This window comes from Plasmodium knowlesi (genome assembly GCF_000006355.2).
Source record: "Plasmodium knowlesi strain H genome assembly, chromosome: 9".
In the NCBI taxonomy this organism is placed as follows: Eukaryota; Apicomplexa; class Aconoidasida; order Haemosporida; family Plasmodiidae; genus Plasmodium; species Plasmodium knowlesi.
This window is the reverse complement of record NC_011910.2, coordinates 1087466-1111751: the sequence shown is the minus strand read 5'-3', so window position 1 is coordinate 1111751 and position 24286 is coordinate 1087466. Positions and strand designations below refer to the sequence as shown.

General features: G+C 38.0%; 3 protein-coding genes across 3 annotated transcripts; all 3 read left to right on the top strand.

Annotated features, from left to right (window-relative positions):
* Nucleotides 1–883: 883 nt before the first annotated feature.
* On the top strand, nucleotides 884–12216 carry PKNH_0924700 (SICAvar, type I; the record flags this gene model as incomplete). Its single annotated transcript, XM_039114052.1, has 11 exons — nucleotides 884–980; nucleotides 4470–4570; nucleotides 4823–5374; nucleotides 5577–6221; nucleotides 6367–6919; nucleotides 7382–7482; nucleotides 7588–8229; nucleotides 8425–9048; nucleotides 9787–10491; nucleotides 10821–11474; nucleotides 11848–12216. 11 exons carry the CDS (start codon nucleotides 884–886, stop codon nucleotides 12214–12216), a joined length of 5043 nt encoding a protein of 1680 aa, XP_038969679.1.
* A 2278-nt stretch (nucleotides 12217–14494) lies between these two features.
* PKNH_0924600 (autophagy-related protein 23, putative) lies at nucleotides 14495–19667 on the top strand (the record flags this gene model as incomplete). Its single annotated transcript, XM_002259234.1, has 19 exons — nucleotides 14495–14551; nucleotides 14678–14761; nucleotides 14924–14968; nucleotides 15136–15207; nucleotides 15316–15432; nucleotides 15563–15625; nucleotides 15768–15821; nucleotides 15920–15970; nucleotides 16129–16476; nucleotides 16647–16718; nucleotides 16842–16883; nucleotides 17006–17047; nucleotides 17146–17199; nucleotides 17343–17393; nucleotides 17526–17624; nucleotides 17760–17849; nucleotides 18006–18116; nucleotides 18241–18275; nucleotides 18410–19667. The coding sequence occupies 19 exons, from the start codon at nucleotides 14495–14497 to the stop codon at nucleotides 19665–19667; spliced, it is 2745 nt and encodes a 914-aa protein (XP_002259270.1).
* Nucleotides 19668–22021: 2354 nt separating this feature from the next.
* PKNH_0924500 (steryl ester hydrolase, putative) lies at nucleotides 22022–23854 on the top strand (the record flags this gene model as incomplete). The annotated part of the gene is made up of 1 exon (XM_002259233.1): nucleotides 22022–23854. The coding sequence occupies one exon, from the start codon at nucleotides 22022–22024 to the stop codon at nucleotides 23852–23854; it is 1833 nt and encodes a 610-aa protein (XP_002259269.1).
* Nucleotides 23855–24286: the final 432 nt, after the last annotated feature.

Sequence of the window (24286 nt, the reverse complement as noted above, 5' to 3'; positions counted from 1 at the left end):
GAAAAGGAAGAAAAAAAAAAAAAAAAGAAGGAAAAGAAGAAGAGGAATATAAGAAAAGAAAAGGAATAAATGAGAAGAAAGTAAAGGAATAGAGGGAAAAGAAAAGAAAAGGAATAAAGAATGAGGAAAGAGAAGGGAAGAAAAAAAGAAGGAACTTTTAAAGGGAGGAAAAAGAAAAAGTTTTTAAAGGGGAAGAAAAGAGGAGAAGGTTTATGGAAGACAAGGAAGTTTTAAAGGGATAAAAAAGAAGAAGTTTTAAGAGGTAAGAAGGATGAATTTAAGGAGAAGAAGTAAGGTTTTAAGAGGGAAAAGGAAGAAGAACATATTTTAAGGAGGTAAAAGAAAGGAAGTCTTAAGGGAAGAAAAAAGAAGATGGTTTAATGGGAAAAGAATAAGTGTTTAAAGAAGAAAGAAGATCTTAAGGGGAGGAAGGGAACAAGAAAGAAGGTTTCTTAAAGGAAAGAAAAGAAGAAAGAAGGTTTAAAGGAGGAAGAAAAGGAAGGTTCCCTAAAGGGGTAACAGAAGAAAGAAGGTTCTTTTTCCTAGGTTATTAGAACAACAATATGGCCTGGTATTTTAGCTTCCTTAGGGGGAGAAAGAACCTTTTCTTTTTGTAGGTTTAGGGGGGTAGAAGGAAGAATATTTAAAGGGGAAAAAACAAAGAAGGTTTTAAAGTGGAGAAAAGAAGAAGATTTAAAGGAGGGAAAGAAATTTTAAAAGGAAGGGAAGAAAGTTTTACCTGGAAAAAAGAGAAGATATAGAGGGAGACTGACAGGGATTTTAAGTTATGATATTGTTATGTGAAGGTTATTGGTTATTTAATTAAATTTTGTTATGTGGAATTCTATATTACCAAGAAGAATAGGCAAGGAGGACAAGAAACATGCCGAAACCTAGCAGTGGCAAAGATGGACTCTTTGCAGCGTGGCTGCAGAAATTGGCAGAGACTCAAGCCTTCACGAGTAGTGCGGATATTCAGGTAAGGCAGTATAATAGGGAAGAAAGAAAAGAAGGAAGAAAAGGGGGGGAAAAAGATGTATGTGTAAGATTTCGTACTTCTAGGTTGTGGGATTTAATATTTTTACGGTGTATATGTGTAGGATTTATCATTTCGGTTACGGGATTTATAATATTTTACGGTGTATATGTGTAAGATTTCGCGTTTTTAGGTTGCGGGATTTAATATTTTACGGTGTATATGTGTAGGATTTCGCATTTTTAGGTTGCGGGATTTAATATTTTTACGGATGTACATGTGTAAGATTTCGCATTTTTGGGTTGCGGGATTTATAATATTTTACGATGTATGTGTGTAAAATTTCGTATTTAGGTTGCAGGATTTAATATTTTACGGTGTATATGTGTAAGATTTCGCATTTTTAGGTTGTGGGATTTATAATATTTTACGGTGTATATGTGTAAGATTTCGCATTTTTAGGTTGCGGGATTTATAATATTTTACGGTGAATATGTGTAGGATTTTGCATTTTTAGGTTGCGGGATATAATATTTTACGGTGTATGTGTAAGATTTCGCATTTTTAGGTTGCGGGATTTATAATATTTTACGATGTATGTGTGTAAAATTTCGTATTTAGGTTGCAGGATTTAATATTTTACGGTGTATATGTGTAAGATTTCGCATTTTTAGGTTGTGGGATTTATAATATTTTACGGTGTATATGTGTAAGATTTCGCATTTTTAGGTTGCGGGATTTATAATATTTTACGGTGAATATGTGTAGGATTTTGCATTTTTAGGTTGCGGGATATAATATTTTACGGTGTATGTGTAAGATTTCGCATTTTTAGGTTGCGGGATTTATAATATTTTTACGGTGTACATGTGTAAGATTTGGCATTTAAGTTGCGGGATTTATAATATTTTTACGGTGTATATGTGTAAGATTTCGTATTTAGGTTTGCGGGATATAATATTTTACGGTGAATATGTGTAAGATTTCGTATTTAGTTTTGCGGGATTTAATATTTTTACGGTGTACATGTGTAAGATTTCATATTTAGGTTGCACGATTTAATATTTTACGGTGTATATGTGTAGAATTTCGTATTTAGGTTGCGGGATTTAATATTTTTACGGTGCATGTGTAAGATTTCGCATGTAGGTTGCGGGATTCAATATTTTACGGGTGTATGTGTAAGATTTCGCATGTAGGTTGCGGGATTCAATATTTTACGGGTGTATGTGTAAGATTTCGTATTTCGGCTGCGGGATTTAATATTTTACGGTGCATGTGAAAGATTTCACATTCAGGTTGCGGGATTCAATATTTTACGGTGTATGTGGGATTTAATATTTTACGGTGTATATGTGTAGAATTTCGTATTTAGGTTGCGGGATTTAATATTTTTACGGTGTATGTGTAAGATTTCGCATTTAGGTTGCGGGATTTAATATTTTACGGTGTATGCGGAATTTAATATTTTACGGTGCATGTGTGTAAGATTTCGCATTTTTAGGTTTGCGCGATTTATAATATTTTACGGTGTATATGTGTAAGATTTCGTATTTTTAGGTTGCGGGATATAATATTTTACGATGTATTTGTAGGATTTCGCATTTCTAGGTTGCGGGATTTATAATATTTTACGGTGAATATGTGTAAGATTTCGTATTTTTAGGTTACGGGATATAATATTTTACGGTGTATATGTCTAAGATTTCGTATTTAGGTTGCGGGATTTATAATATTTTTCGTTGTATATGTGTAAGATTTCGCATTTAGGTTGCGGGATTTAATATTTTTACGATGTATATGTGTAGGATTTTGTATTCAGGTTGCGGGATTTATAATATTTTACGGTGTACGTGTGTAAGATTTCGGATTTAGGTTGATGGATTTAATATTTTACGGTGTATATGTGTAGGATTTTGTATTCAGGTTGCGGGATTTATAATATTTTACCGTGTATATGTGTAGGATTTTGTATTCAGGTTGCGGGATTTATAATATTTTACGGGGTGCATGTGTAAGATTTCGTATTTTTAGGTTGAGGAATTTATAATATTTTACGGTGTACATGTGTAAGATTTCGCATTTAAGTTGCGGGATTTATAATATTTTTACGGTGTGCATGTGTAAGATTTCGTATTTAGGTTGCGGGTTATAATATTTTACGGTGTACATGTGTACGATTTCGTATTTTTCGGTTGTGGGATTTAACTTATAAGAACAACAGTTATGACCTACAATTTACATGTTTTAGGGGAATTTTTTTTTTTTTTGCAATAAAAAAAAAGAAAAGGAAAAAAAAAGAAAAAAGAAAAAAGAGAGAAAGTTTGAATGAAAAAGAAGAAAAAAAAAGGTGGGGGTGTCACAATAAGGTTGTTGGGGTGTTAGAATAAGGTGGTAAGGGCGTTAGAATAGGGTGGTAAGGGTGTTAGAATAAGGTTGTAGGGGTGTTAGAACAAGGTTGTTGGAGTGTTGGAATAAGGTTCCAGGGTTTAGGAGTAAGGTTTCAGGGGTTAGCTTTAGTTACTTCAGGGGGAAGGGAAAGACTCCTCGCAGACAGGGACTATATACAGCAACCACCGGATGGTATGAACCGGATGGTATGAACGGGATAGTATAAACTGGATGGTACGAACCGGATGGTACGAAGCGGATGGTGGATACTGGATGCTAGACACCGGATGGTACGAACCGGATGGTGGATACTGGATTGTAGTAACCGGATGGTGGGAAACTGGATGGTGGGAAGTGGATGGTAGTAACCGGATGGTAGACGCCGGATGGTAGAAACCGGGTGGTATGAACCGGATGGTATGAACCTGGATGGTATGAACCTGGATGGTATGAACCGGATGGCAGGGACGCATCCCAGCATCCCTCCCGGGAGGGGTAAAACTCCTCGAAGACAAAAAGCGGATACTATACACCATCCACATGGTGGGAAGTAGATGGTAGGAACCGGATGGTGAGAACTGCATGGTGGGAACTGGACGGTGCAGACTGGATGGTGTAGACTGGATGGTGGGAACTGGATGGTAGTAACCGGATGGTAGTAGCCGGATGGTATGAACCGTATGGTATGTACCGGATGGTGGAGACTGGATGGTGGGAACAGTATGGTATGAACCGGATGGTGGGAACAGTATGGTATGAACCGGATGGTGGGAACTGGATGGTGGGAACTGGATACTACACCAACCGAATACTAAACTAACCGGATAGTGGAAATTTAGAACAGTCTACAAACGAAAAAAGAGAAAAAAAAAGGAAAAAAATTTTCATCGATTGTGAATTACATACATTTATTCCATCTACATACATACAACATACAACATACAACATACAACATACAACATACAACATAAAACATACAACATACAACATACAACATACAACATACAACATATAACATACATATACACAACGTACGTATACACACAACGTACGTATATACACATGTCATTTTACATGTCCCATTAATCTTTTTTTTTCGCAGCTGAAGTATGCATGAAGAAAGAGGACCAGCCATTTTGTGAGCGCCTAAAATGTGCAAGAGATCATTGGCAATTAACAGATGGGAAGAGCAGCAGCAACACCGTAAGCAAGGGGAATGACTGCCTATATATACACATATATACATATATATATACATATGTATCTGTGTATATATATGTAGACATGCATATATGTATACGTATATATGTGTATATATATGTAGACATGCATATATGTATATATATGTACATATGTGTATATGTGTATATATGTACATATATATATATATATATATATATATATATATATATATATATATATATATATATATATATATCTTCCCTTTCATTATAGCAGGAATTCTGGGATGATCACGTCAAGGGGGAGCTGGGAAAACTTCTTTCTGATACGACTACTGGTAATGGTGGCAGTACTGATCATTGCGAAAACGGCCCTTCTATGGATAGTGCAAATAAGGAAGCATGCAAACACATGACAAAATATTTGAATCAAATGTACCAAAATGCAAATGGAGGCACTAAGGGACTGTCTGATCAAATTATAAAATGTGCTCTTTTAAAAGAATATGCTAAAAAATTAAAAGACGAAGCCAAGAACAGAGGTTATTGTGACATAAACGAAGGGATAAGTCACGCTTTCAATCAAAGTAATACCATTAAGAGTTCAGCAACCAATTGCCAGAACGGTGGTCCATGTATTGATTGTACACAAAACGAAAATTATGTTAGTTGCTTCAGTGACAGTGATGAAATAAAGCGGAAAGTTGATGACATGATCAAGGGGAAGGACGCCCAAATACAACAAGCCTTAACTGATATGAATAATAAAAGTACTTTATGTGAACGAGTAAAATGTGCAGCGAATTGGTATAAGACCACGGGAAAGGTAAGTGGGCACACACGCAGTCTAATTGCGTCGTAAGGAATGACAGTTACACATATATATATATACATGTATATACATATATACAATTATATATGCACATATATGTATATGTATATATATGTATACATATATATATACCAATGTATATGTGTACGTATATGCATATATATATATATATATATATATATTACTTCACTTGCAGGAGGAATTTTGGACGAAGAGTGTCCAGCACCTCTGGACAGAACTGTCCACAGCAATGTCGAATAATGGCAAAAAGGAGAACGACGATTGTACTCAAATGGATGGCTATAGACCAGGAACTCATTCTGAAAAGGCGGCATGCAATTATTTGTACGCCGGCTTAAAACAACTGTACCAGCCGGAGGCGACGACGACGGCAGGCGACAACGACATCCTTAAGAAGAACCTATCGTTTAGACAAGCGGTGGGTTGTTTCTTACTTCATTCCTATGCAAATAAAATGAAAAAGAAGGCTGTTTGTGAGATTGATGCTGGTATAAAGAAGGCCTTTGATTCGTGGAGGGACCCCAGTACTAAGGCAACTGATACTTGCAAGAAGGATTCCAATGGCAAGGAACCTTGTGTCTCTTGCCCATGGCAAGGAGACATCCTTGAAAGCTGCAAAATTAACGGAAATGGCGTAGTTGGCACCTCTACTGAGAATGTTGAGAACAAATTGAAGACCGCCGTCATTAAGGAGGATGATGCCAGAATAAAAGAAATGGCGAAGGTTGTAAATGAAATGAAATTCTGTGATCGTGTCGAATGTGTAGCGGCCCGATGGAACAAACAAAGTAACGGTGGCAGCAGTCGAACACATACTTGGGTAAAGAAATAATCATTACATACATAGACACATACATATATACACATATATACATATACAAATGCGCGTATATAAATGTATAAGTGCATATGTTATTTTTATGTATATGTCTATATGTATATGTATATATATTCTTTAATTGTAGAATAAAGTGTGGGAAGACGATAACGGTGTAAAGAAGGAATTGAGGGAACTCTCTAAGGAGATAGGAACGAATGAAACAGATAAAACTGTCACCGGTCTTTGCAAAATAGATGAAAAAAGTGGAAAGGATGCTTGCATCCTTATAGCATCAGGACTAAAAAGTCTCTACGACATCAAAGATAAGGATGCTGGTGGTACGGACGATGCCGTTACGGCATCGTTCAAAAGAACAATGCAATGTGTTTTATTAAATGCCCTTGCAGATAAAATGAAGGACGATCTGCCATGTAAAGAGGAAAGGAATGTTAATGCAGGGATTGAGGAGGCATTTAAGAAGAGTGCTGAAATTATGGGTCAGGGTAAAGGTTGCCTGAATGGTAATGATAAGTGTTTTAAGTGCAGTAGGGTACCCTTAAGAACCTTCGTACTTTGTAACCTAGACTCCAAGAGAAATACTCAGAATGTAAAGACGGAAGTGGATAAACTGCTCGACGACAAAAACGGTGGACAGGCAGAAATGAAGCAAATTTGGGATAAAGCTATAAAAGACATATGTAAGTAAACGATACCACTACAAAATTGTGGTACTAATGGTACCATAACAATTTTGGTACTAATGGTACCACCAACACTACAAAATGTTGGTACTGCTGGTATCAACACGAAATGTTGGTTGTGTTGGTACCAACACAACCAACATACTAACATAACCAACATACTAACATAACCAACATACTAACATAACCAACATACTAACATAACCAACATACTAACATAACCAACATACTAACATAACCAACATACTAACATAACCAACATACTAACGTAACCAACATACTAACACGAACCAACATACTAACACGAACCAACAAACAACCAACATACTAACATAACCAACATACTAACACAACCAACATACTAACATAACCAACACAACCAACATACAACCAACAACATCACCATTCATTTTCATTACCTTTCCTTCCTCCCCCCCAAAAAAAAAAAAAATTGTATAGGTAAACCGTGTACAGATAAAGGTGACCTCTGTACTCAACTTAAATGCATTGCGCCTAAATGGGCCGTGAATAGACATCAGAAGGAAGACCAAGGTACCTGGGTAAGGGAGGAGCAATCTACGAAGCAGCGTACCGCGCACCATGGAAGGACCCTACATATATATATATATATATATATATATATTCTTTCCCCCTTATATGTGCAGAGTAATATGGAGAATGATTTTAAGGGGAGATTGGGGGAACTCCTAAAGGACATGAAGAACACGAACTACCAGGATCCTGAAGGAAAATACTGCACCGCCTGGAGCGATAGCGACGCCCATGGCTTCGCTAACAAAACTGCATGCAAACTTGTTGCAGCAGGACTGCAACATATTTCGAAAATTCAGGAATCTCTCTCCACGAGGCAGCATAAGCCCTATGATAACCAAGAGTTTAAACAGTTTGCTTCTTGCTTAATGTTAAAAGCCGTTGCACAAAAAATGAAAGAAGACAGCAAAATTTGTGACATAGAACCGGGGATTAAGGCCGCTTTTGAGAAGGCACAACAAATTAAAGACGCTAATTGCAAGAATGATAAACCTTGCATTGTTTGCAAATGGGACGACAAGACTAAGGACGAACTTAATGCTTGCACCATTAGCAATGGCAAAGGCCCCACTGTCAATGTAAAAGAGAAATTGAATGACGTGCTCACGAAAGAAAAAAAGAAAGACGTCGAAGGCACCCTCCAGGAATTACTTAAAACAGACCAACCCGAGGGGGTACCCCTCTGTAATCGTCTCCAATGTATAGAAGCCCGAGTTAAAGAACAGCAGGCGCAGACACAGGGCAAGAGCAACGCGGTAAGTAGAATATAGAGGCAGGAAAGGTGTATACACATATACAAATATACATGTGCATACATATGTACATATAATTGTATATACATATATGTATATACGTATATGTACATACGTATATGTGTACATGTATATATATGTATATATGTATACATATGTATATGCATATGCATATATATATTACCACCACCTAAACAGGACGACTTCTGGACAGAGAAAGGCGAAGTTGGCAAACTATGGAACCAATTGGCACAAGCAGTGACCACAAATGGCAAAACCATAAACGGAACTGAATGTACGACAATGGATGATAATAGGCAACCCACCGAACCGGAAAAAAAGGCATGTCAATATCTTACAGTAGGTTTTAACAAACTGAAGGAAAATCTAACGAATGATACTTCAACTTACCCCATCCTGAGTAAGGACCCACTGTTGAGACAAACAGTGGGTTGTTTACTCCTTAAGGAATATGCAAAAAAAATGAAGGGTCAATCGAAATGTCTTATCGAATCAGGAATAAAGAAAGCTTTTGGTTCATGGAAGGTTAATAAATCATCTCCTTGCACGGCTAATAGTGGTCCGTGCATTGAATGTAATTGGGAAGATAACGAATATGAAAATTGCAACGTGAACATTACCATAAATGGCAAAACTGAGATTGCAAAAACCAAAGTTCAAGGCATGGTGGAGGACGGCACCTTATCTACCAGCATGGTCGACATAAACAAAACACAATCTTTATGTGAAAAACTCCAATGTGCCACACCCAAATGGTTCCAAAACAAAATGAAAGAGAATAGTAGTACGAAGAAGGATTGGGTAAGTATTACTACAAACAACACAACACCTGAGGAATAAAAAAAAAAAAGAAATTCAGATTCCGGTTTTAGGAATAAAGGTTGTATGCGTATTAGAATAAGGTTCCAAGGTGTAGGAGTATGGTTGTAGGGGTGTTAGATGTCAGATTCCGGGTTCAGGAGTAAGGTCTTAGGGGTGTCAGAATAATGTTGTAGGGGTGTTGTAATAAGGTTGTAAGGGTGTTAGAATAAGGTGGTAGGGGTGTTAGAATAATGTTATAGGGGTGTATGAATAAGGTTTTAAGGGTACTGGAATAAGGTTTAGGGGTTAGCTTTAGTTGACTAAGGGGGGGAAGGGAAGGTAAAAACTCCTCGCCGACAGTGACCGGATACCACACCAACCGGATACTACGCACGAACCGGATACTACATCAACCGGATACTACACCAACCTGATACTACACCAACCTGATACTACACCAACCGGATACTGCACCAACCGGATACTTACACCAACCGGATACTACACCAACCGGATACTACACCAACCGGATACTACACCAACCGGATACTTACACCAACCGGATACTGCACCAACCGGATACTACACCAACCGGATACTACACCAACCGGATACTACACCAACCGGATACTACACCAACCGAATACTACACCACCCGGATACTACACCAACCGGATACTACACAACCAACCTACTAACTACATATATATAACCTTTTCTTTTTTTCCCTATTTACAGTGTGACTTTTGGAATCAGGGTGTTAAACCAACTCTGGAAGGTTTGTTCAAACACATCGATGAGGAAGGAAAGAAAACTAATAGTCCATGTAAAGATTTTGGTGATGGTAATCCACTTAGTGTTGAAAGGAAAGCTTGTAATCATATCGCGGCAGGTTTAGACTACATTAACCGAGTTCAGGTCACTCAGAACGGCCAGTCGAGTGCAAAAGAAGATGACAAGTTTTTTAAACAATCTATGATGTGCGCAGCACTTAATCTTTATGCCACTAAAATAAGAGACGCTACGGATAAAAGTTGTCCCATTGGTGAGGATAAAATAAATAGAATGTTTGCTGATTGGAATCAACAGAATAATCCAAATTCTTCGTCTCCGAATTCGTGTTCGAATGGAGTTTACGGTTGTTTTGAATGCAAAAGGGAAGAAAAAATTTTGGACGGTTGCGACCTCCTCGTTGATAAAGATCTCATTGGAACATCATCACAATCACAAAGTGGAACTTGCAATACTGACGCAACTAACGTGGAGACTCAAATGGAAGGTCTCCTCAAAGACAGCGCCATTAACAACACCATGCAAAAAACATTATCCAACATAAATGAAATGAAATCTTCTTTTTGTACTCAAGTCCAATGCGCAATTAAACAAAAATTGAAGATCAAAAATGGACAAGCAACCTCAAGTGGAACGATCACACAACCTTGGGTAAGGGCGGTAGACAACTACATATATATATACGTTTACATAAATGTACATATGTATATGTATATGTATATGTATAAATATATATATATCTGTATATATGTATATGTATATATCTGTATATATGTATATGTATGTATATATATGTATAGATGTATATGTATATATATATGTACATATGTATATATGTATATATGTATAGATGTACATATGTATATATGTATAGATGTATATGTATATGTATATATATGTACATGTATATGTATATACATATGTGTATACATATACATATATATTTTTTTTTTTCTTACTTTCTTTTGTTTTATGTTTAGAATGCCTTGAAAGAAGATATCGGAAGGGAATTAACAGCACTTTTAAAAAATATGAACGACGCTACAAAGCAGAAGGACGTTGAACAGTACTGCAAAAACGACACTAATTGGAACAATAAGGGCCATACAGAAAGGCGAACAAATAGAGCAGCTTGTTTGCATTTTGCTGCAGGACTGCAGCACATTTATGGCCGTCCCAACGGCCAAAAGAAGGGCCCTGTTAATGGCCCATCGTTTGGACAAACGATGGGTTGTTTATTTCTTAAAGAATATGCAAAACAATTGCAAAAAGTGGCAAATAAGAAGAAGCAAGGACATAGTTGGGTACATCCTCTTTGTAGCATAGAGGATGGTATAAACTACGCTTTCAAACAGAGTAAAGTCATTATGGAAGCAACACCTCCATGTAAAGATACTAATGTTCCTAATTCTTGTTTTGTGTGCAAATTTGAGGAAGGTTATAATAAATGCAAAATTGGCAATGACGAAATAAAGACCAACGTGGAACCTCTACTCCAAAGGAAACAAACCCAAATGGAAGAAACATTATCGAATACAGTCTGTCCCATCCTTCTTACGGATCTCCTTACCCCTTTTCTTCCTTTGGCTCCTGTTTCCATTGGCCTTTCTGCTATGGCTTATTACTTTTGGAAGGTAAGATAAAAAAATTAATGGGTAAAAAAAAAAAAATTTTTAATGGACCAAATTAATGTTTAAAAGGAAAAAAAAAAAATTTTTAATGGACCAAATTAATGTTTAAAAGGAAAAAAAAATTTTTTTTAATGGTTAAAAGGAAAAAAAAAATTTTTTAATGGTTAAAGGGAAAAAAAAAAATTTTTTAATGGTTAAAAGGAAAAAAAAAATTAATTAATGGTTAAAAGGAAAAAATTTTTTTAATGGTTAAGAGGAAAAAAAAATTTTTAATGGTTAAAAGGAAAAAAAATAAATGTGTAAAAACAACATTTCACAATCTTGAGCAAAAATATCCCTCTCATTCTTTTTTTTTTTTTTTTTTTTTTTTTTGTAGTATTTTGGTCCTCTTGGTAAAGGAGGACAACGTTTCAGAAGATCTCCTGCTCAAGTATCTCGTCCATCTGTGCAGGAACAACTCCTCGATCATGTGGAAGAAGCCGGTCCACATGAATATCAATTGGTGAAGGAACGAAAACCTCGATCTGCTCCAACAAGAACGAAACGTTCTGGTCGCGTAAATCGTCGCACGATTATTGAAATTCATTTTGAAGTGTTGGATGAATGTCAAAAAGGGGACACACAATTGAACCAGAAGGATTTTCTGGAACTTTTGATTAGAGAGTTCATGGAATCCGAATTAATGGAAGAAGAACAGGTTCCTAAGGAAGAGGTTCCAAGTTTAGGTTCCGTGTTTATGGTTTAAGGTTCAGTGTTTACGGTTCAGTGTTTAGGGTTTAGGGTTTAGTGTATAGGGCTTAGATTTTAGGTTTCAATGTTCAGGGTTTAGGATTTAGGGTTTAGGGTTCTGGGTTTAGGATGAGAGATATAAATTAAAAGTTTCACTCTCTGAGAATGAAGACATTCTTTTGAGGAATGTGAAATGGATGAAAATGTTCATTGATAAAGTGTTATATTTAGATCATTTCATTACAATGAACAGACAGACACACACAAAATTTTGACGTAGTGTCGTCATAAGGGAAAAATATATATGCTTGGAGTGTAAAATGTTTAGGGAAAAAGATATATTGGTTCCATACCCTTTTTGTCTTTGTTCTTTTTTTATGTGATATACACATATAATGTGTTAGGATATTTGTTTTACTTCTTATTTCTTTGAACTTCTTTTATTATTTTTTTTTTTTGTCCTTTTTTTTTTTTTTTTCTGTTTTGTTTGAAAGTGTTTACACTCATGTGTAATCCATATGAGAGAAAATTTTTTTTTTCTTCACTTTATTTTGAATTGTTTGGTAATTTTTGTTACTGGGGACCTTGAATGATAATTTATTTTTTTGGTTATAGGTTTTTACCTTCAGAATATTTTCCGTTTTAATAATTTTTTTTTTTTTTTCTACTTTTTAGCTAGATAGTAAAAAAATAAAAATCTATCTTTTACCTGATTGTACAGATTAATTTTCCGCAAATTGTTAGTAATTTTGAAATTTTTTGCAATTCTTAAATTTGCGAAATTTTAAGATAGAAAAATTGTTTAAAAAAAAAAAGAAAAGTAAAATTGATACCCACGCGCATGAACACACACAACATTTGTCCAAACAACCTCCAGTAGAGCCACCGTCCAACTTGCATATACGCGAAATAAAAATGCACATGAACCGTTATACTTACGCGAAATTAGGAACCCTTTCCCTGATTTAATGCTACGCAGAATTTTCATACAAGTTCAGATAATCATTGCGGATTCGATAGCGGTGTAGACGCTGTTGCATTTGTAAAATAAGGAAGGATGCATTCGGCACGACTGTTGTTATTAGCTAGCAAAGAGAAGGAAAAAAAATTTCAAAATGTCGACTAAAATGTCACTCCAAATGTCGGTTGAAAGGTCTCTCCATAATATTTTTAGGAAAAAATATTATGCACGCGGTGCACGCTGACCCTTCTATATTTGATGGCATTTGCAATGGGCAATATACACACCGCAACAATGCAACAAACGAAATTCTACAAACGTTAAAGTTCCGCGAATGTGTGTATGGCGACGTTTCCAAGTGATCACACTTATATGTGCAATTTGCAAATGGTACCTGTTCCGTACATGCTCAGTATACCCTATGCACATTTTTACTAAACGGATTTCTCCCCCCCCTTCCTCCATTTGCCATTTTATATATGTATTTTGTAAAGTGGTGAGTAATTGTCCTTTAAGAAAAGACGGGGAAAAGCTTGCGATGAAGAAATTTCCAACGAAGCGCTCCCTGTTAATTAAAACAAACGAGTAATTGGTAAACATTCCGCCCGTACAAAAGACAAAACGTTGTTTCTTCGAATGTTGTAATTTTTTTTTTTTTTTTTTTTTTTGCGCACGTCTTATCTACCAAAAAGGTCTGTGCGCTTAGTCATATTGTGTACGCGAATGAGACATGTTTACCAAAGAAAGTGGAGTATAAAAAAAAAAAAAAAAAAATAGAATTACGCCACTGCGCTAAAACACAAAATATGGGTGTAGGAAGAAAAAAAGAAAAAAAGAACATCATCATCTGTGTCATCCCAAAATAAATGTGCTATACATGTGAGTCTACTTGACAAACAAGGGGGGGTGTACGCAATTACCTTGGCGTGGAGTCTCTCCGTTGCATATATACGCATCACCAATATCCGCAGTAGCCCGTTATTTTTCCTTCCTTCTATTCTTTGCGCTTTGTACAAAGAAAGGAGAGAGAAAAATAAAAGAGAAGAAATTATCTTAAACCTAGACATACTTAAATGATCACAAGGTAACGAAAGCACACCATTTCTTTTTTATTCAAAATTTATATCCCTCCTTTTACACACCTCCTAGGGTGGCTTATGTGAGTGCGTGAATTTGTTGTGGGATGCTGAAGTTCTCAATTGTTCGTGTCACACTGATCAGAACAATGCTTCACTCCGTTGTGCTCTATTTTGCTTCATTTTATTTTACTTTATTGTACTTTTTTTTTTCTTTCTTTCTTTTTTTACCTTTTGCTTGGCAGATCGCCAATAAAATGGCTAAGGGCACAAATGACACCCAGAGGAACAACTCCATCAACGAAGAGTTACTAGTACTAATTGCAGAACACACGGAACTGGGGCGTGTGCATTTTGTGCCGAGTGAAATGCAAAGTTAAAGCAAAAAAATACGAATGCTGTAATGCTTTTTTTTTTTTTTTTTTTTTTTTTTTTACCAGTTGGAAATTAAGAAAATGGAGAAAGAGCTAAAGAGGCGATATGAGGAATACGAGGAGCTGAACAATAGCTACCGGGAGGTTTACGTAAGCAAGCAAGAGGTCGTCGCATGTGCACACATATGAGCTAATGTATAAAAAAAGTGTGCCAAACAAAGGGGGGGGGTTCCTTTGCTCATTCGCCTTCTCCTTTTTAACTTGTTTTTTTATTTATTTATTTTTTTTCCTGCGTCCACTTGCCCTACTCAGGACTCCTACATTGTGAGCAAGACAAATCTGGATGAGACGACAAATGTAATCGTGAGATCGCATGAAAAAAAAAAAAAGGAGTAACGTGCCGCAGAAGGAAGGCTCCACACCATCACGCGGCTCAATCCGTATTATTTATATACGTTTCTGTACAAAGCTCACATATCTTCGTATATACACATTTGCCCTTTGTGCACACCTCCTTCTTTAAGAGTTACGAAGGGGAAATCCTGAAATTAGAAACGATGATAACGGAAAAGGAGAACCAGTATTCGGACCTGCACGTAAGAAGCAAACTTCAAGGAACAGATCAACTATGAATGCAACTTCTTCTACATGTCTCTATTGAGCATCACTGATGACACACACACGATGAAACAAAACCTGTGCAGGAAAGTTTTCAAGAATTGCTGGAAGATAAATGTAAACTGGAGGCAGAACTTGAGGGCTACCAAAAGGCCATATACGAGATGGAGGAAAACTGCGCTTCGTTAAAGGAGTCTCACAAGGTAATACCCTTGGCGCCCAGTTGCTTATCATGTGGGTACTCATCCGTTTTCACTTTTTAACATTTGTGCAAGCTAGTGTAAGTTACCATATGTAATACTTTTTTTTTTTATTCCCCTCCCCCTACCTCAGGAGGAACTAAAAGAAATCCAAGAAGAGATATCCAACCTATCCTCCCAAATGAGCAACATGAATGTAATGTCTTTGTTCAGTGGAGCGTGAATGTACCAATCCTTCTCCGTGGGTCACGCGTCCAGTTACGTTTTTCCTTCAATTTTGCTCCTCTGATTTGTTTTGTTTATTATTCATTTTGTTCCTTCCTCCGAATAAACTGCAGGAGGAGCTAGAGTTTGCCAAGGAAAGATGTAGAGAGCTGGAGAAATTGAATGAGGTAAGTTGCAGCGGTACATTGGGGACGCGGTTACGTCAGTGTGCCTTCCCAGTTCGATTGCCTCTCATTTGGTCACCCCGATTGGACCTTCCCTGTAGGAAAGAGCATCCACGATCGAAACCCTAAATGGGAAAATTGAGGATTTAAAAGTAAGGCTAGTAGGCACAGCTGTAGACGCATAAGTGAACACATAAGTACAAGCATATGTACACCCACCATGTACATACAGTTGGGATGAAGCAGGGCGGTGTGCCCTTTTTACACATGTGGTCATTTGTGTATTGTCTCCACCCTATGCCCAAATCAGGAGGAGAAGAAACTGCTCGGGATCGACATGGAAATTATCAAAGTGCAGCAAGATAGAATTCACGAAGAGATGAAGCAGCTGCATAAGGAAAAGGAGGAAGTATCTCGAGAAAGGGAGGAATTGTGTAGAGCAAGAGAAGAATTGTATAGAGAACGGGAAGAACTTGAACAAGAAAAAGAACGCATAGATAAATGCAGGGATGAGTTACTGCAGGAGAAGGAACTCATACAGACGGATAGAGATCTACTGGGAAAGGAAAGACAAAGACAGGAAAATAATATGAAAAATATAATCATAAAATTTAACGATTTGCAGAAGGAACTTGATGATCTTGCGTCGGATAATTCGGTAAGAGTAACGACATATTGACGTTGTGTCTGTATATCAGTGAATGCATTCTTGCGCATACAGCGCTGCAACGAGTACTACTCATTTGGAAAAGGTATAAGGGAACCTTTACTTTAACATGCTCCTTTTTTTAATGTTCCCCTTTTTTGACGATACCAAACGCACTGCAGACGAAGGAGTCCTGCTTACGGGAGAGCGAACAAAGGGTGCTGGCAATGGAGAAGGAGGCCTCCCTGTGGAAGGTTAAGAGTGTTCAAAGTGGGGGGGAGACCCATGTAGATAGCGTCTCCGGGACCATTCCAGTTATTGCGAATATTTTGCGTCTAATTTTTTTATTTCCCTTACCTTGTCATTTTTCCCCTCAGAACAAGATCGCCAACCTGGACCAGAAGGTGCAGGAGCTAAAGGTATGCAGGGGACAGAACCTCATCGCTGCGAATACGCATGACGCTTTCGCTATCATCTTTTGTCTAACCGTACACTAACTCAATGGACTACCCTTAACCGCCCATTTGTTTTAACCCGTTAGAGCGAACTGGCCACCGAGAGGCAGAATAGTAGCCAACTGCAGGTATATGCTTATGTAAAACGCACCTATCTGAGTGTTTATCCTTAGTAGGGATACTCCTAGTTAATCAACACACACTTTTTCTCTTTTTCAATTTTTAGCAGGATGCAGAGAATAAAACTGGAGAACTCCTCAAGAGGGACTCTATTATTCAGGTTTGTTTTTTAAATTATGAGGAATTCTTCCCGCTAACTCACAATCATACCATTGTCTCCTTGTATGTTTGGAGGTACTTGTGAATAATGATTAACATATATATCCCCCTCTCCATGCACACCTTTTTCTGAACTTACTTCAGGTTTTATATAGCAAGCTGAAAGAGAAAGAGGGAGAGTTGGTACTATTCCAGGTAAGAGCATCAGCTAATTCGAGGTGTGTGACTCACATCACTGTAAAGAGCTTTTTCTTTGCTGATTCTTTCTTTCTCGATTTACAACTAGCCTATTTCTCACCCTTGTGCCATTTTCATCATCTGCCCCAGAATGAAAATTTGTCTCTGAAGAATCACAAAGAGGAGCTCAGCAAAATTTGGGACAGCAGGACAAGCGAAATGACCAGCATCGAAGCTGATTTATATCAAGTAAAACGTCTCCCTCATTTTGCATAAATATCTGGCTCACATCCTTGTGATGTTTTTTAGGCCTATTAAGTGGATTGACTATTATAGGCTGCTAATTTTTGCGACTCTTTCTTTTCTCTGAAATTCTTTTTGTAGAAGCTATCCAATTTAATCATTAAGAACAAGATCCGGGATAGGGACGATATGCGCTTTGATGGGCATCCTCAGTCTTTCCTTCTCAAAACGGTAAGTGTGGCAAGTTGTCTAGGAAGTGGCCAATGAAGAGGAGGGATTGCACCCATGTTCAGTTGGAAGCACTGTGCATGTATATATCTCCACATTATCTTTAAGAATGTAATAAGACATATTATTATTTTATTTTTATTATGTATTTCCTCGAAGCTGTGGTCTGGCTACGTAGACATTTGCAAGAGTATCCTTAAATCGAGGGATGGGTACCTGTACAGCGGAAGTACAAGCCATCGCTTCATTTGCGCCTACAATACGGACTTGGTAAGGAGAGCGACATTCGTTCTGAGATCAGCATGGACCTGATCTCTCTCGATTAAATTGTGCTATCCTTTGGCCCCGTTTCTCACTAACCCCCCCCCGGTGCATTCTTTTCCCTCTGTGATAGTTCCTGGACGTGAAGCAGGAAAGCGCGAAGAAGTAGTAAGTCAAAGAAGTGACTCATTCATGGTGTACACGTACATGAACTAACCGAGTAACTTCACATGAAGTCATCCGTTTATCAGTTCATCTGTTTATACACTCATCCGTTTACCCCCCTACTACCCGCCACGAAGCCTGCTTTCCTACAGGAACGTAACAAGGGGAATCTTCCAGATCAATGAAGACGAGGTGAAGAGCCTGGTGTACGTCGGCCCCCTCAGCAAGTGCCAAGGACACAGCGTTTCCCCATGCAGCGATAAAGTTAACCTCGAAATGACCAAAGGGCAAAGTTGCAATTATGTGTTTGAAGAAATGTACGTAACTAAGAAGGGGACCAAAATAGTCTTGATCAAGGAGAAGCAGACAGGCATGTACTTTAGTGGCTTGCATAGAAATATGCCACCACAGGAAAATGAAAAAAAGAAGACAGGGGTAGACAAACTAGAATACAACAATGTTGTGTGCACGCTAATTAATTATATGACCAATGAGGAGAAGGAGAAATCCAAGGGCGACATTATTTTGAAGACATCCAACCAGAAGGTTAAGATTGAAAGTGGCGAGGAATCCATGGAGGGAGTGAACAAAACGCGTCTTGTTAAAAACCAGCAGGATAAACCTAACCGTGGAAACTCTTCAAAAGGAGAATCAGCAATAATGGGTAGAAATAAAGGTGAAACAAAAGGAGCTGTAAAAACAGAAGTAGGAAAGAAGAACACCAAGTTGGCTTTGCCCCCCTCTACCGTCTGCCCCAAAGGGAATTACAAGCAAGTAAAAAAGGAGCAGAAAATGAGTGAAGAAAATTTACATAGGTATAATATAGCCAAAGAAATGCTGCTCCTTCCCGGGAGCAATGACAGCAGTGGTAGCAACGGATGCGATGCCAACAACCGTGGAGAGGATAACCGAGGCAGTGAGGGAGGGGACAGCGCGAGTACAGAGGATGGAGGGCGTGTGACTCTCTTCCATTTGAAAAATGAATACGGGAATGATACGGAGGAGGAGTCAAAATGTGTCGAAAAGGAGAAAATGGGCACATCACGCACGGATGGGAAGAATCCTGTCGAGTCATTTTTAAAACACCGTGATGGAGTAACTTATAGTGTCGTTTCCCTTGCCAACACAGGCGACTTTAACGATACGAACATTGTGCTGACTATAAACAAGGAGGAGGCAATTTTGTTCGAAGTTTTTAATTATGAGCAGATAGCAGAGCATGACGCTGTGAGATTCGCTTCGGAGTATGTACTGCACTTACTTTCCAACTGGGAGAAGGGCGGCAACTGCCCCTCTTCGCAGGATGCTTCGTCCACCACTGTGTGCAGTGAACACAACTCTAACGTTTTCACGTTGCTTGATGGAGATTGGTGCATCCTCCCTGCGTACATGTAGTACACGTGAGGTGTGACGATTAATAAGTTATGAAGTGGAGAGTCCCTGCCCTATGCTCACTTCAGAATGGCAACCAAGTCTCGCGGACAGACCAACCAACCAGTTCGACAACACCCTCTTTAGGCAAAGAGGAAAGGTTGATCTAATGCACTATATTCGTCGAAAATAAAAGGATGACGACGAAAAGGGAAAAAAAAAAAAAGAACTTGGAGAGGGGGAAACTTGAACGGAGTTGCCTGGGAATACATTACTCCAACGGAGATTTACCTCGTACAAATTTGATTAACCTCTTTGCTCATTTTTTTTTTTAAATTTTCCTCTGTCTCTCTATCCGCGCAAATAGCGGATCCTTTAATGAAATTCTTTATTCGTAAAATGAATAGCATTCTTTTTAATTTTTTTTTTTTTAATTATTTTTTTCGTAGACGTTATTTACATGTGTTCATACGGTGATTGCCTCCTCGTTGATAATTCCTCACGCCACCCGTGTTGTCATTGCAGGGAAATTTTTTTTTTTCATCTATTGATCACACCCCGCCAGCGTTTAAGTGTATGAGCATATCTGCCTACACAGCTATGCGTATATGATCCGAGTACCCTTCTTTTCATTTAGGCTCGTTTTAACAAACTTACATGCATGCAGTAGTTCATCTTTGTATTCATTTTATCTTTCCATTCGCACTACTTTTGGCCACTGCTTAATTTTTCGAACTTCCTTTTTAAATTTTTTGTCGTTTCCTCATACAATGTTCTCGGTGGGGGGGGTCATACAAAGACTTGCATACACATACGTACATGCCTAGGTATGTACACACGTATGTAAGCACTTCTGTAAACCCGCGGGCAAAACAAGGCTCATACGTTCGCGGACTGCGCTGGTCAGACCACATGCTGGTGGGGACCGTACTTGCCAGCTGCTGCAGAAATATCCCACACACGGCCATTTAAAACTGTTCTCAATTCAACATTTTTGGAGAAATAAAAAAAAAACTGCTCCCGAGAAAATGAAGTGCTATGCAAAAAATCCCTGTTGTGTTTATTCAGAAAATATGCAAAGTGTACACGTATGGGCGATTTTTTTTCTCCCACATTTGTTTGAATTTTGCCTCATTCATGGACCCGGTTTGGTTGATATGTAGAAGATCGCTGCTTCTTAAATGGATCGCATGCAGTGGAGAGTTTATGCATTAATGTGCGGTGTACGTGATGACGAGGTATGAAAAACACATGGGCTTTTTTTTTTTTTTTTTTTTTTTTTTTTTCCTCTCTCTAGCCTTTTACTTGCTACTTTTGCGAGTTTTTTTCTCCACAGTACAAGCAATTGCGTACGGGCATCATGACGAATTAATATACGTTGCATGATTCTTATTGAGTATTCGTTATTTTCACGCAGCTCGCAGCCACGATTATTTTTTCACTTCACTTGAAGTACATGTATTTAAATTGTACGTATAATTTTTTATGAATAAGCTGACTCCCATTCCCCCATAAATATATTCTTTTCTTTTATTCACGCATCGTAGAAAGAAAACAAATAACGCTTTTTCGACGTTCAAATGCTTATGCGCTTGTTTTTATTTTTTTACTTCAATTAACTCGAAAGATTATTTAATTTCATCTTTTTTTTCTCGTAAATTCTTTTGAGAATTTTGCGAATTGTTGAGCCGTTCACGCCGTTTATGAATACCTTCGTCAGACTTCGCCACCTTTCGTCGCGCAAGCCATATCACAGTTGTCTCTGCGTTGTTCTGTGACTACATAATTTTTGATACGTGTGCCGTAGTGTGGTACGATTAGTTCTGTACATAAATAACAAAGCGAATTGTATTATACAGACGTTGCCGCTCTTTATTTTTTTTTTTCTTACTCCTCTTCTATACAATGCCTTTGGGCATGTAGCGGAGAACTATATAGAAAAGCATTTGTATACCCAGTTGCTTCTTCCAGAGGTCTAATCTATTCTCAGAAGAATAGTAAATATTTATTTTCAATTTTCATTTTAGAAAAAAAAAAAAAAAAAAAAAAAAAAAAGCCTCAGCATAATTATAATCCCACTTGGCTGGCTTTGCATTTTTTTTTTTTTTTTTTTTTTTTTTTTTTTTTTTTTGAGGGTTTTTTTTCTATGAATGAATCGCTACCTGCTTTTTCCCCCCACTCAGAAAAAGAAAAATTTTTTTTTTACCTTAAGTGTTCATACAAAAGGTACAAAAAATATTAACCGTTCAGAATTTTTTTTAAGACCACCCCGTTTGGGAATTTTTTTGTCTCCAATAAGGTATTTCATCAAGAGCAGCAGAAAAAGTGCTGCTAGTAATGAATGGAAAGAACAACAACGGCCCCATTTTTTTAGAAACATGTCGGGGTACCTACTGAGCAACGTGTCCTCTGGTTTAGGGTCCATGTGGCCCGTGTGGGCAGAACTGAAAGTAAATCACATGCCAAGGAGCCTGGCTTACCGAGACGCGAATGCGAATAATATCGATGAAGGTGACGGGGATTATGCTGGAAAGGACGACAGCAGCAGTTGCTCTCCGAGGGATGACACCTGCAGCAACGAGAATCAAAGTAACAACCAGAATGATGCCAAGGAGGAGAAACCCACACTGGAGTGCAGTCCGTGCAAATTTTGGAAAGGAAGAAAGAAAAATAATAATTTGGACTCTATGGAAGAGCTGTTATTCAAATTAACGAACGGAAAATTTAAAGCAGAAAAGCATCATGTGTACACAGCGGATGGATACAGATTAAATTTATATCGAATTGTAAATACCAATGAGAAAGAAAATCTGTCAAAAAAAAAAGAAGTTTTTTGTTTAAATCATGGACTTTTCGAGTCATCCATCAGTTACACGTGCAAAGGTTACGAGTCTTTAGCTTTCCAGATTTTTGCCAATGATTATGATGTCTGGATAAGCAACAATAGAGGAAATGCCTTCACAAAATTTGTGGGAAAGAATTATGCCCTGAAAAAGTTAAGGGAAAGATACAGCCTGCAGGATCTCAAGGATATGGGCGTGGACGTTAGTGAAGAGATGGACTCAAATCTGAGCACGGATGAAGGTACGGAGGGGGAGCAACAGCAGCAGCAGCATCAGAACAACGACAAGGATGGCGATTTGGTCTACGGAACGGAGGAAGGTGCAAACCCCCAAGGACCATTCGGAGAATCATCCGATTGTGACAGCAAAATGGTGCACAGCTTCCCATATGTGCCCAGAGAGTTAGAAAATGGGGATGCAACAGAAGTGGCATCAGAAATGACAACAGAAAAAACAGCAGAAAAAATAGCAGAAATGACAACAGAAGTGGAAACTGAAAACGCAGCAAAAGGAGAGGACGAAGAGGAAGTAGAGGAACTTGTTAATTTGAATAAAAAAAAAGAAGGCCTACACGACATGGACGACGATGACGTGAATAAACAGAACGAACCCGAAATAAACAACTGGACATTCGAAGACATGGGAACGAAGGATCTCCCACCAATTATAAAGTACATAAGAGAGAAAACACAGAGGGAAAAAATTGTCTACGTAGGATTTTCTCAAGGAAGTATACAACTTTTAGTAAGCTGCTGCCTGAACGACTACGTAAATAGAAGCATTAAAAGAACCTACCTCTTGTCCTTGCCTATTATTCTAAAAACAAAAGGGGAAATGCTTATGTCTGTGAGAATGCTGTTAGCTATTTCCAGGTGGAACAAGGCAGTTGTTGGGAGCAAAGAATTCCTACAGAAAGTGCTACCGGAGAAAATTTGTAATAGCCTAATCATAAACTCAGCTGATTTATTAACACGTAATGTTTTTAAGTTTTTCACCGATAACGTGGATGATAGTTATAAAAGGATCTACTACAGACATACTCCCAGTGGGACAACGTCGAGGGAGAATTTAAGAAAATGGTTAACATGCCCTAATCATGAACCCGTGTCTGAGGCCATAGACAAATATGCGTATAAGTGCTCCTTCCCCATTACACTTGTCTATGGAATTAATGACTGCTTGGTGGATGCCGAAAGGTCCATTGAGTACATGAAAAAAAAGTTTACGAAGAATGACTTGAAGATTATCACCAAACCCGAATGGTCGCACATAGACCCTATATTGACAGACAACGAAAACATCGTGCTGTCGTGTATTTTGGAGGATATGAAAAGGGAAGAGGAGGAAAAGAAGCAGGAAGGAATGTAGGATAAAACGTGGGAAGGGAACCACACTGGAGGTTCGGCTAACTCGCCCGACAGAGTGAAAACCAAACGGTAGAGTCCACTTGACCAACCTGATTATATGCCCTTTGTGCGGGGGTTCAGCTCGTTCTGCGAGTCTTCCCAGTGCATCGCCCACCTTGGAAGCCGTCCAATGTGCCCTTTTATTCAATTTTATTCTATTTTATTCTATTTCTTTCTTTCTTTTTTTTTTTTTTTTTTTTTTTGTTTATGATGCTTCCCCCCATCTCGCATGTGCCATTTGTTTTTGTCTTTTTAACCTCTGCAAATGGGGCGTTCAGCTGGCACGTGTGTATTTTTTTTTCGTTTTGATCTCGACTTTCCCCGCTTGGCTTCCGAGTGAGCCGCAACTTAACACTTTTCCCCTTATAAACGTTGTCAATTTGATTGACTTAAA